The sequence below is a fragment of the Furipterus horrens genome, unplaced genomic scaffold (genome assembly GCF_987537825.1).
Source record: "Furipterus horrens unplaced genomic scaffold, mFurHor1.1.pri manual_scaffold_7, whole genome shotgun sequence".
NCBI lineage: Eukaryota > Metazoa > Chordata > Mammalia > Chiroptera > Furipteridae > Furipterus > Furipterus horrens.
The window spans coordinates 95,224,226-95,238,348 of NW_028327177.1; the positions used below are offsets into that span (position 1 = coordinate 95,224,226).

Consider the following 14,123-nt stretch of genomic DNA (forward strand, 5'->3'; position numbering starts at 1 on the left):
TTGAGCAGATGAAAATTACCTTTGCCTATTGGCAAGATTAGATTGAACTGTATGAAACTGCTCTTTTTCTAGATCAAAAATGGCCAAATATTGGCATTTTCATATGATTCAACCTAACAGTGCAACAACTTAAGCAATAAAGATCCAATAGTGAGACAATGTTCCAAGGTATTTTCTTTTCTAGTCCTGGTCTTTAAAACAAAGAAGCATGTCATGGCAATAGTTTCATCAGGGATTTATTAAGAGACACAGTTCCCAAATGATGAGGGCACCCAGGACATGAACCACTCAGTCCTCAACATTTTGTCTATTCTTGTAGTAAAACGTGAGGATTCTCATTCAAAATGGAACCTTGTGGTGGTGGTGGTGGTCCTATTTTGAATACACTTCTCTCTTAGAGTTTGAATTTCCCTGCCTATCTGCCACTTCACTAAGTGGGGAAAGTCGCCAGAGCCATTCTGGAAATGTTTTCAAAAACAAGAATTCAGACCAAATAAGTTTCAGTTTATCCACAGTTGAATACAATTTTAAGTTAAACAAAATTTCCTTTCCATGAGTGTTCTACTGAATTGAAAGTGTACTCTCTTTTCTTTGAAACTTATTTGATTGCAAATGTATAATCATCGCATGGCACGCACATCCTCCTCTGTTCTGAGAGCAAAATAGAACTTGACAAATCGAGAAGATCACAGCATGTTTGAGCCTTTGTGAAATAACCAGTGTGAATTATCGCATGCTACAGAAGTAGATCTCTTTTTAAAAATTTTTATCTTCAGCCTTTATTGATACTTTAAGCTTAAGAGAAATTAAGGGTATTTGATTACTATAATTACTTCTCTGCTTACTTAAAAGGTTTAATCTACTCCTTAGGCATATACAATTCAGATTGCATGCTTTCCAAAAAAATAATCATCTGCTAATGTAGACTAATTTTAATCTTCTAATCCAATCTTGACACAGAGTCAGAGCTGGGTGGGTGGAATGTTTTTGTGTGGGGGTTGCCATAGATACAAAATTAAGTTATATATTTGACAAGTCGGTGATGTGGAACTTAACGTACTATGAATTTTTTTTTCTCGTGCTTTAAGATTAAAAATCAAAGTGAAGATCAGTGTGTCTTTGCAGTGCATCATGGTGTAACTAACCTTCTCTCCTTTCATTCCGGTGTTCCCTCCTCTCCGTGCACTTCCCTCCCTGGGCCGGCCACAGGATGACGAGGAGGGCATATGGGCATAGCCGGGCCTGTAAACCAAAGTTCCAGTGTTGTTATGAGGGGTGAGAAACCATCTTTTATATCATTTTTTTCTTTAAAAGATTGCACTCTGGTGTTGTATTGTGCGCATGATCAATTGTGTTCGCTGATGTTTGTGACTGTGCCCTGTGTTTGCTCCTGTGTTCTGTGACCATCCCTAAGAGCCCTCTCCTTCCCACCTACACCCTCTCCCCTGCTACTCTGGGACCACATATTGTTGCTTTGCCTGCCATGGTGGGGTGGGGCTGAACACGACTCAAATGTTTCTGTGTTATTTAAGATGTAAACTATGTTCTCGCTAGGATTTATGCACACTTTTAAAGGCATGATTGTGGACTCAGAAATTGTCACAATTCTCCCGTTGTGGTTATCAGCTCACTGTTTGCTTTCGCCAGATATCCAGTGTGGTGTGACTCTCACATCTTTCTGGCTGTGCCAGATGTTTGGCAATGAATAAGGAAAATAAAATGATATATTTGTATGGAGCTGAAACTGTCATCTCTAAGAAGCCTATTTAATGGATTGTACTATCTCTTCTATGGTAGTTCTAAAGAAAACACAAGATCAAGGCATAGTAATGGTGAATGGGTAACTGTACCTCTTTGAATAAATTAGAATAGAAATATTAATATTGGCAGGTCTCATTACTAGCATTGTATCTGTTGCTTTTTTACAATTTTTTACAGTTGTGGTCCTATAGAGGTTTGCATTATGAATTTCACGCATTGCGTTTTTCAGAATGTTTTGCTCTTTTAAAGGTGGGTTTTTAGCTACTAAGAACCCACCCTTTATTTCTGTCCTATCTGCATTATAATGGAACAGTGGTGCATATAATTGCCACAGTTATAAACAGAACATTGAATTCCAGTGACTTTTGCTACTGGGGCTCACATCTCTCCAGGACACTGCAGGCTGTTGAACACCAAGTCACAGCTCCCTGTAGCTGATTATACCTATGGTTACATGGAATATGGCAGGAATGTAGTAGATTGTGTGCCATGTGATTTCTTTATGGTCAAAAAATACTGAATATGCAGTTTTTTTTCTGGGACAAGCATGAAATGCCCCAGTGCTGGAGAATCACCAGGCCTGTGGTTAGAGAGGCACTTCTCTGGGATACCAACAGGTGTACTCTTCCTCAACTCTTGCCTTCTTATTTCATGGCACTGGGGCTGCGAGTGAATTTGAAAACAATCATTGGTGTGTTTTCCCCATGGGTGACCGTTTCACTGGTGTGTTTCACTGCTTTGTTTGAACCTGTTGTAGGTTCCACCAATAAATCAGATTGCTTGTGCCGGTCCTGCAGGAAATACATGGGGTGGTGAGGAGAAGGGGGGAGGTTGATTTTCAGATACAATTTTTCAGATTCACTATCTTTCTGTGTGGTAAAGATGCAACACCTCCTGATCCATTTGCTGCTGGTAGAAACTTCTTCCTGGAAGAGAGTATTTCCTCTCTTCTCTCTTTCCTGGGTAAAGTGAAAAAATGGCACTGGGATTATATCTTTCATGTGGAAAGTGACTCCAAAGGCAAGCTTATCAGTATGAAGAAGTGGGGAAGCCAGAGAAATTCTTAAGGTTCTGTCTGAAAGACTCTCCCTGTGTCTTGAAAACCTAATAAAAGAATGATTTGACCTAAAATAATATTAAATGGAAAGAAAAGGTGCTCTAATGTTAAAAAACAAAAGACAAAAAACAAGCATGTCAAATCTGCCCACACATGCATAGAATAGGTGTCTGGGGGTTGTCTCAAGGAGTGTGTGTCCTATTTGGGGCTATTCTATGAAGCTGCTTCTTCTGCACCATAAATGCTAGGGCTCTGGGTTGTGTTTGGGTCTCCTCCTGAATCATAAATATCTTTATTGCTCTTTCATAAGATTCCTGACATCCACCCTGCCATTTCCTGAGATAGGAGCCTTGTCATTCTCAGGATGGAATCAGTGCCAACGCTCATAGAAAACCTTGCTTTGCTCATGAATTTCCCCAAACACTATGTACCCCAGAAAACAAATGTCTTCTGAAAATTAGTCAATATATAATCTTACTTTAATATGTTGTAATAAATTTTATAGGCTCCTGAGGAAAACTACTTATCTTTCTTTATGACTCCTTTAAACAAGTTTACTCAGATATCTTCAGGCTTTTAAAACCATATCTTGGAGACTTAAATAATGAGATACTGGGGAACCTTCTACTTTTTGAACAGTCGTTGCATGTTTTGAGTCACATTACAATCTGTGGGGCCTAAGGAGATGTTAAATTTATAACTAAAGATGGATAATAGTGGCACATTAAAAATTAACTGTTTTGAATATTTTGATTTATGGCCCTCATAAAGGAAACATTATAAGAAGTTATTTTAATAAGCATCAGTAATAGGCTTATAATAATATCAGAAGGCCCTGTCTGGAACCTGGTATTTCAGTGCTAAAATGAATCATAAGTTAGGAAAAGTCTCTCCAAAAATGACAACAAATTGGAATTAGTGTAACAACCCTGACAGCTCCTCCCTTTTTTGCCACTTCTAGGTACTAGCCCAGGCACGATTTATTTCTCTCACTGTGGTCATTCAAGGGTGGTGTTTTCTGTGAGTAAAGTGAACCGAGGAAACTTTGCTTTTCTAAAGAGTTTTGACAGCCCCTAGAGCTAGCCTTCCTCCCCCCACCATAAACCTCACACCCCAGCCCGGCATTACCAGCACGTGACCTGTGGAGCCCAGAGAACCCTGAGCTTAGAAAGGCTCCACTCTTGGTTTAATAATGCTCTGCTGTCACTGAACAAGAGGGCCCGTGATTTCATTTTGCACTGGGCACTACAAATTATGTAGTCAATGCTGCTTAGATCCACCATATACTCTGTTCCCCCCCAAATTCTCCCCCTTCCTCTCCCTATAAGCTCACCCCCACTCCTATTTTCTCAAGGCTAGATTTTACCTTTGGCCTGCCTTATTGTCGCGATTTTCTTGCAGAGAGTCAATGGGATCACATTTCCAACATGTCGTTGCCCTCCTGGGCATTCCTGAAATGCATATTCAAACACTGTCCTCTCGCCCCCACCCCCCACCATGCCTTTTGATTGTGAAAATGTGCTCCTGGAGCCCTTACCACATTTTCTATCTTGCTTTGCAAAATGCAAGAAAGCAGCTACTTAATTCTCCATTATTTTCTTTTGGGGAAATTCACTTGATGTAGCAATCATTTGTTTCAGCAAATAACGCTACATTTCCATTGAATGAAGGTGCTTCCCTTGGACCCCCAAGAGGTCCTTAGGTTTGTGAACATTGAATGAGATAGGGCAGTGAGGGACCAAATCAAGTCACCTTGTGAGATCTGGTGCCATGTCAGCCTTGACATTTGAATGTTCCAGCTTTTACTGTGAACTCTGGTAATTGGGCAGACATAGAGCACACGATCATTTTTATTTCTTAAACCACTAGAAAGGAATAAGTCTTTTTATATTGAAAACACATGCAAATTTTTCAGACCTGATTCATAAAAATACAGATGTGGGCATTAAAAAGTTTTGGCACAGGGCTGTGATGCCAGCAGATACATCCTGTTCAAAATGAAAAATTGGAGCCCTGTGCCACCAGCACATGGACCATGTTACAGAGTGCAAGCATGAGTCACGGAGCACGTAGCCCTAGGAAGGGTTTTTTACACATAGGAGTAGAGCTCGAAGCCTGGAGGAACTCCCTGGTTACCTCCCCTCAAGAAGAAGGAGTCTGTTTTATTGTGGCTTGAGAGTATATCATTTCCTTGCATTCCCTGAATAGACAGGGTCTAGACACTTGGTCTGCCCTTGTCCTGGGGCAAGAGGACTCTAGGGCCTGGGAAAGAAATTGTGGAAGGAACCCTGGGCTCTTAGTCTTCTCATCCAGTGTCCTACTTTCTCTGCAAAGTGGAGGTTTTCATTTGCACCTCCAGTATGGAGTAACAAGTAGGGTTTTTAATTCAATCTATATCTCCTATGACTGAGGATCTGATGCATCCCCTTGTTCCATTGGCTACGAAGACTTTTCTTTCATTCATTTATCCATTGATTTGATCATTTTTACCTACTCATCCATTCTTTCATCAAATGGTTAAATTCTTGGTTAGGTGCTGAGAAGATAGACGTGACTGCTACTCCATCAATCTTACAATCTAGTTGAGGAAAAAAACACATAGAATTTAAAAATATGAATGAAAACCTTACATATTTTGATCATTGCTTTGATGGAAAACAGATATTGAGATTAACAACAACAAAAAACACCCTATTTCCAAAAGAACGTTCAGTGAGCATCTCTCCAAAGAAATGAGTTTTATCCCAAGCCTTGAAAGGAGAGCCTGAAGGTATCTATGGCAGGATGTAGACCCCGGGAAGTGGTCCCAGGTAGGTGTGCGAAGGGCTGGAGCTGAGAAAAAGCTTTGTGAGCTGAAGGAGCTCAAAGACCACAACTCTGGATAAAGAATAAGGCAGTAGATGAAACTGAAGGAATGAGAAGAAGCCAGATCATTTAGCCAAAGCAGAGTTTCAGTTTTAGCCCAAGAAAAATTAAAAGATGAAAAGCAGATTATTGGCTTTTAAGCAGGGACAAGACATGATTTGATTTATGTTGTAGAACAACCTTGGCTGTTTTGTAGAAGATGAATTGTCATGGCAGGAAAAGCAGAAGTAGGGGCTGCTCCATCAGTTGTGAGAGAATGGATGGTGCTGACCCAGGCTATCAGATGCCGGCAAATGGATAATTTGGAGATGAGGCTAGGAAGTGGAGCCAATAAGATTTGTATGGGGAGGTAAGAGAAAAGACTAAATCAAGAATGACTCCATATTTCTACCATGGGTGTCAAAGGTGGGACAGGCCATTGTTGAATGGTGTAGGGCTGGGTAGGAATCCAGAGTTCTGTTTTCCCTTGATGTCCAGTTGGACAGACCAAAGGACAGGCAGACTTCTGACTTGTCCTCTTTTCCATTTGCCTGCATATGAACAGGGGGAACCTCTTGCCTTTCACTGCAGTGACATATAGGCGGTCAAGTTTACAACATAACTAAAGTCTAATTTCAAGAATATGAAGCTCCCCTGACTCTTCAAGAAAAGGAGAGAACTTTGAATAGCAAAGATTGCAAAGAAAAATCAGCAGTCATAGAATATGGAGATGTGTGGGGCAGAGTGGTCTGTGGAAAAAATCATATTCCTGAAGTTGTAGAAGATTGGAAAGGACCCAGAGAGAGAAGGAATGTGCCATTGACATTTGCACCCCTTAAACTCCCTAAGAATCAAGAATTATGTCAGTTAAGAGGTGGCCTCATGAGGTTTTGGCTGTTTTTAATTAATCACTATCCATCTGGAAATTCTGAGTATACATTGGGTCCTTGAGCAATGAAGGGATTATGGAAGCTGACCCCCCACACAGGCAAAAATCTGCACACGACTTTTGACCCTCCAGAAACTTTACACTTGTCCCTTGGTATCTGTAGAGATTGGCTCCAGGACCCCCGGTGGATATGCAAATCTGAGGATGCCAAAGTCTCTTATATAAAATGGCACAGACCAATGCATGTAGTCAGCCTTCTGCATCCACAGATTCCCAGCTGTGGCTTATGTAGGTGGACCTGTGCAGTTAAAACCTGCGTTGTTCGAGGGTCAACTGTTATTTTCTTCAAAGGAGGCTTCATTCATTTGTTTTAAGGAGTTAAGATGAGAAGTCACTGCATATAGCCATGAGATGTTTCAGAACCATCAAATGCAAAATTAACTGCTGGGCAAAGTGAGATGTTTGTGCTCTATTGTCTTCCCCCATTGCCTTCTTTTATTGGGGGGAGGTGGGGCTCTGCTCCTCTGGAAGAAATCTATATATTTATATCTTCTCATCAGGCTTGTGACCTATTGTTCAGATCTACAGCTTGAATGTACTGCCCAAAGTGCTTCCAATAAATAATTCATTCAAAAAAAGTTCATCATCTTAGTACTGAAGCTGAGGCAGTGAGCAAAGTACAATTCCACCCTTGAGGAATTTAGAGTAGTACACAGCTTTGCAGTATACAGATTCAAGCTGGTGTCCAGGTACCCCAAGGTTCTGCAAACCCCTTGACATAGTTACCAGACTTTGATGTGGGTATGTGCGCATCCCCCAGGGAAAGAGAGTACCTCTGATCCTTAGCAGATATGTATAGGGGTCCCATGACTCAGAAAAGATGAAGAACTACTCACTCATCTATTAGAGACTGGATGACACTGTGCAGGGGGCACACAGTGTGGTCTTTGGGGTCAGATGGGCCAGATCCAGCATTGTTTGGCTGGGTGGGCTTGGGTTACTGCCCTTCCCAATTTGCTTCTCCACTTTCTCATTGGTAGAAGGTTTTGCATACCTTCTACCACTAAGTGATATCAGGACACCTCCCAGGGACATGGTGAGGATTAAATAAAATGCTTGCTGCATGGTGAGGGGCTCAGTAGAACATCACTATTATTGTTACTGTTGAACTCAGAAGAGCAGACTGTATATGGCAGCTGGAGGAAGTAGTTGATAACTCTGGGGTGGGTGAATCTGGGGGGTGAAGAGTATAAGGGAAAAGACAGAAAGAAGTAAAATTAAAGGGAGAAATGTATTTCTATGACCATAGCTACATAAGCCAGTTACACAATTTCTAGCAGCTCTTAAAGCATGTTTACCCTAAAAACATACCCCTTCAGTTACCTTTGATTTTAATGACACCTGGGAATAGCAAAGAAAGGTTTGATTGCTGGAGACTGTGGATTAGTCTATGTTTCTAGCAGAGGGTTTCTTTCAGCTGAAAGAAAAATCTAGTGAGTAATGTGAAAAGCCAATTAATATTTAACAGACAACTGTGAGCTGATGAATTGGAAGAGAGAAAAGAGTAATAATATTAATAACGTTTCAGTCCACCTCTTTCTGCTCTCAAGTATGATGGCCTCGGGTGCGGGAGTAGAAGCTTTTAAGCTGAGTAAAGAGCAGTAAATAAATTCTTGTGGATGCTTTCTGGAGCTTGTAAGAGTTACCTGGCAAAGCAATGCATGTTGGCTTGGATATGGCCACACTCTCAGGACCTGAAATCTGGCTGAGAACTCATAAACAAACAGCGGTGATAAATGAACATGGACCAGAGGTGGGAGGAGTCTAGCGGAGTGTTGTTGCATTACATTACATCCCTCCTGTGCCAGGGCTGGCGCACAGGGAGCAGTCGAGCCTCTCCCACCCCTTTGTCGTTTGCTCTAGACTGTTGTGCTCGTCTGGTCCTGTTTAACCTCTTTACTAATGATCTGTAAAGGGGAGCAAAGAACATGTGAAGGAAAGTCACAGATGACACTAATTTGGGAGGTGTTGGAAACACTAGAGAGGTCAGAAAAATCACACAAATGGCCTGAAGAAGGTTAGGAACATGGTTGGGGGTGGGGTGGGGGGTGGATAACAAATCTTGGAGAAGTCCAGACACCCACATCTGGTGAGAATTAATCAGATATCAATGAATGGGAGGAGTATGGAAAACTGAGTGCTAAAAGAAAAATAATAAGCTGAGTGAACTTGGGGAAATCCAGCCATTGGCGAGAGCAGGGAGAAGCAAGCACCAATGGCAGTTAGCACTGTCTGGATGTTAGCAGGTGGCAGAGAGACACGCATCACCCTATGTGACAATCCTGCCCATAAACTGTGTCTTACACTTAGGACATCACAATGTCATGCACTCTCTTTTCCAGAGGATCACCCAAGTTACCAGAAAGATGAAAGGCTTTTTAAAGAAACAACCACTAAGTGATGTCAGCATACCATTCAATGTCAGATGTTGATTCTCAATTCCTAGTAAGTCATCATTCAAATACATGACCAGATGATATTTTTAGGTAGAGCATAAGAAATTACTGTTGAGATACGTAAATGTGGATTCGAGAAGGCTCCTTCCTAGACCAGTAGACTGAGAGTAGACACTCCTCAAACGCCTGCTTTGGGAAGCCATCCAATTGGTAGGCAGTGTGAACAAGCTGAGCCAGAACTTTCTTGGTGTTTCAGAAAGAAGAACTCCAGCTCTATCTGTTTCCAGCCATCTCCGTAGCACCCCCAATATAATGGAAATACCAGAAAACAAAATCCAAAATAAGAGTATATATTTATGGCCACCACCAACTAGAATGGCTGTATTCCTTTCTGCCATTGAGATACCAATGGGCTGGAGGCCCATGGTAATGCCCAGATGTGTCTTAACTCTATCCTCAGGTCCTTCTCTTATATGCCTTCCGCAGGGTAACATCATCTCTGCAGTAAGACCACTGGCCCTCTTGGCTACCAGATGATCCCATGAAATAGGTTCTACAATCTCTGTTTTGCCTGGCTGGCCACAGGCACCTTTCCCAGGAACATGCCAATTACAGACTTTGGGCTAAGGATGTACATTTCCTCTAGCTGTGTTTTCCAGAAAATATAATGCAAATGCTGGGAATAACAGCATACAGCAACTGAGAATTTCCATCCTTCCTTCCGGATGCTGTTCTGAGCTGGCCCCATTCTCCAGTGCAGACCCTGCAGTTGGTCACATTTGCCTTACAGTTCACAGAGCTGTTCCCACGGAGAAAGAGTCTCTGGGATGCTTATCAGCATAGGGGAAACCCAGCCTGTTGTTTCTTTTAGCCTTCAGGAGCTTCCCACAGCATGAGGTCCAGCCTGGCTCCTTGCAACCCCACTGTGTATCCTAGTAAGCTGGCTCCTCCCCTATTACATTGTCTGCATCTATGGTCACAAAGCTGGGGCAGCTGAGAATTCTGTGCATCCACAAGTATTTCCTTAGTGCCTCAGTCACTGTGCACATACTGGGCAGTGGAAACAGAACTTCTGGAAGGAAATAGAAGAAAGGTTGTTATAAAATCTTTGAGAGAAGATCACTTCTAAGTGAAACCTGTTAGACCCAGAATGAAAGGCAAAATACCCACATGTGGCTAAAGACCCTCTGTATACATTGCACCTTCGTCCTTCAGAGGAAAACATAGGATGAGACTCTGAAATAAAAATTACAAACATCACTTTCATTGGGAAACCTGACTTTTTACAGCCACTGCTTAATTTTCCCCATTTATTACTTGTATGTTCACTGTAGAAAACTTAGAAAGTTAATAAGGACTGGGGGAAAAATGTTTCTTATAATCCTTATTCAGAGAAAGTGCTATTCTAAAGCCCATTTTCCCATACAGAGATGGGCATGTAAATATATACCTGATGGGGACAGAATCCAACTTTGCATAGTCTTTGGTGCTGAGCGGTTGGTAAGCACCCTGGCTCTGGAGTCACACAGACCCAGTTCAGATTCTGGTTCCACCACTCACACGTGCTGGATTACGCCTTTAAAGGCTGTTATTGTGGTTATTTACTCAATGCCACATGATTGTCTCTCCATGTTGACACATCTGTGTATGATTTTGATTTCTGCTCTGTATTGGGCTGTCAGAGAGCCCTGCAGGCTGGGGTGGGCACACGACAGCCCTCTGGGGAGAGGGAGTAATGAACGTTGTGCGACTATTCTTGGCAGTGATATGAGGCTGCTTTGTTCCACGCTCAGGTGTCAGCAAGGAAGCCCTGCTGCCTGTGGCTGCCCTGAGTCAGCTGTGGTAGAATTAGCAGCCCTGTTGATCCCCAGTGTCATTCTTCTTTCAGTGCACCTTGATCTCTGATATAATTGCATTATTCGAGATGAGTTCCTGTACAAATCCCTGTACAAAAACAAAACACCCTCCTTGATTAAAAAGGGGTGTCCCATTGCTCATGGTGTTGGATTCCGACACGGTTCTCCTGGTAGGGCTATGTGCTGCTGTTGTTGGTTGCATTTATGTTTTATTGATTTTTTTTTTTTTTTTTTTTGCACCTGTACCCCTGGTGCTGGAGCACTAGCTTGGGAATACAGTGAAATCACGTTAGAGGAATCCTTTGCACCCCTCTTTGTCTGGAGGCAGGTGAGACACTGGGAAATGGAAGCAGTTCTGCTTTCTTCTGGGAGAGAAATGGCTTGTGCAGCTAACAGCTTTGCCACTAGCATATTTGAAACACAGTTTAGCCTCCCAGGCTATCAATACTGTTGGCGGCAGAGGGTTTGTCCTTCCCTCTGACGGAATGTGGAAACCAAAGGGGGAATGAGGAAGTGTTCAGAGCCACAGAGCACTCCTGTCCCTCCTTACACAACAGGCTTGGGACTCAGAGAAATGTGATATGTCAGATAAGGCAGTGACTGTGGGTGAGGGTGCAAGCTGAGACAGGCCGGAGGAATTTTCTCCATGTTATTATTTTTTAAATTACAAGTGCACTTGGTGTGTTTCAGAGGCAGACAGTTAAGCCATTTCCATACTTTGTGAGTAAGGGTGAATACCTGGTTTGAGCCTCAGGATTCCCACCCTTGGAGGCCTTCAGGACACTTTTAGTAATTGGGCGTCTCTCCTTGGTGTGCCTCTTACCATGTGCAGAGACTGGACACAGGGAAGGGCGGGCTCTCTCCACACCCCCTTAGCTACTTTTCCAGCAAACACTGAGGACAGGGGCAGCTGAGGGGAAGCCTTCAGCCAAGAAGCTCTGTGCCCAGTCCACTCATCATCGGAAACATCCTCTAAGTGCCAAGGGCTGACATTGCCACTTCTCCCACTTCTGTCTCACTCACGTCTGAGACCGCGTTACCTCCTGGAGGGTGGCAGGCAGGTAGCACTATGCCTGTTTTACAAAATGAAAAAGTGAAGTTCCAACCATTGAGATTTTTTTCTGGGGTGTAGAGATAGGATCTGGGAGGTAGAACATGAACTTGAAACATCTGACTCTGTCAACTACTCCTTCCTCTGTTGTAGTAATTTGCTAAAGTTGTTCCTCAGAGAGCTGATGGTATTGGATATTAAGACACTATTTTTAAAAATTATAATAAAAGTATTCTGTGTTCAAATGAGCTTGAGCAAACCTGGATTAAAGAGAATGAAGTAGGTTTCTTCATTGCAGGTCTTCTCAGCACCTTTGATGACTTTATTGCTCATAGGCCCTTTTCTCCGCAGACCCTCACACGGAATTAGTGCCCACAGGTGTGTGTGGGGAGAGCTTTGCTGCAGCATGCCTTGTCTTTGGTCTTCAGGATAAGCTCTCTGCCCTGACAGGTAGAGCTACCACCATTGTGTGGGGTAGTTAACCGGGAGCCCACAGGACCCTGTGCCATAGAAGGATGAATGGGCCTGAAAAAGAGAAGGCACGCAGTCCAGCTCCAGCATGAAGCTTTCACTTTCCTTCCTACATTGGGCAGCTTTGCACTCCCAGTATTTACCTGGAACTCGATGGGCATTCGTATGCAGTATCTAATAAGACACACAAAGAGGAAGAGGGCCTTTTGCTGTGTTGCTTTCATGAGGGAAATGGTGTCAGGGCTGTGAGATCAGTACAGTGAGAGCCAGCACATCCTTTCCTGTGCTGTTTACCCCATGCTGGCCACTGTCCTAAGTCAAGGTCAGTACATTTTTTCTGTAATGGCCAGACAGTAAATATTTTAGGTTCTGTGGGCCAAAAGGCAAAATGAAGAATATTATATAAGTATTCCTATAATAAGGAAGAATACACTTTTGTTGATGGAATTAAAAATATAATGAGTGCCTTTTTTTGGTAACACATATCTACTAATGAGAAGAATAGGGTTCTTTGGGGAGAAAATAAGATTCCATTTAATTGGGGTTCCCAGTTATTGTTTTCTGTCATCAAAATCTATTGCAAATGTTCATCTGTTAATATTGATCTGAAGTGGTATTTTCTGTGTTTCCTCTTTGAAAATGTCTATGCCACTGAAAGGTGATGCACGTGCCACTCGGCATGCTGTTGAGGTTTGACTCCCCTACAACCGTTTGCAGTGTGCTCAGTGCAGTGAGCTGTGAGCGTTCCCCACCCTGCCTGGGTCACGGCCACTCCATACCACTGCCGTGCAGAAGTGGCAAAAGACAGCGAAGGAACACATGGGTCTGGGCGTGCTCCAATATGAATTATATTGATGGACAAAGAAACTTGAATTCCATATAGTTTTCATGTGTCACAAAATATTCTTCGTTTGATTTTTTCCAATTCTTTAAAAAGGTAAAAACTAATTTTAGCTTGCAGATTATACAAAAGCGAATGGCTGATGGATGTGACCCCGTGGTTCATCATTTACCACCCTCACCCTAAGTGCTGTCACATTGATCATCCTGTTCAGTCTTCACACCTCCCTCTGCGGTAGGTATTACTATGGTCCTGTTTTCCAAATGAGGAAACTTAGGCACAGAGAGGGGTAGTTCCTTGTCTGAAGTCACACAGCTCAGGAGTGTTGGAGCTGGAATTTGAACCCAGGTGTACCTGACTCCAAAGCCTCTCTCTAGGACTTATTGATTGTCTGTATTGAGTCATAGTGCATTCTCCAAGGTGACCCTTTCAGATCTCTGCTTCAGTCTTCAAGCTCCCCACTTAGCCCCCTCTCATGGTAAGCAAAGATGGACCTGTTTTCCAAGAATCATGAAGATGCCAAACAGGACTCCATCATTTTCCTCTTCTCCATTTCAGATTTTGCTCCATGGATCGCTTCTCCCCTTCCTTCTCCTCACACCTTCTTTTACTTCATATTCCTCCTCTTGTCCTTTCTTTTTTCATGAATAAAATGTCTATCTTTCATGTGGGAGTTCATGGAATGGAGACGGGAGCTCTGCCTCCCAGTCTGTTCCTTAGTAGCTGTGGGACTTTAGGCACATTATATAGCCTCTCTGAACCTCAGCATCTTATCTGAAAAATGGGGGAAATAATATGTAGACCAAAGAAGAGAATGATTTAAAATGCTAGCCTAGTGCTGGTACATAGGAAGCACCTGTTGTCTTTATTTTTTCCCCACTATCACCTCTTTTGATC

The 14,123-nt window shown here is 42.6% G+C and overlaps 1 protein-coding gene across 3 annotated transcripts in view; it reads left to right on the plus strand.

Moving 5' to 3' along the window:
* Window positions 1-14,123, plus strand: part of ERC2 (ELKS/RAB6-interacting/CAST family member 2) — a 926,792-nt gene that overhangs the window by 757,650 nt on the left and 155,019 nt on the right. For all 3 annotated transcript variants that reach the window (XR_016512310.1, XM_090282950.1, XM_090282949.1), the window contains exon 15: window positions 1,210-1,275. Coding sequence is in view for 2 of the 3 variants with exons in the window: in XM_090282950.1 (XP_090139076.1) it covers window positions 1,210-1,236 (27 nt within the window). In the remaining variant the exon portion in view is untranslated. The remainder of the gene's footprint in view (window positions 1-1,209; window positions 1,276-14,123) is intronic.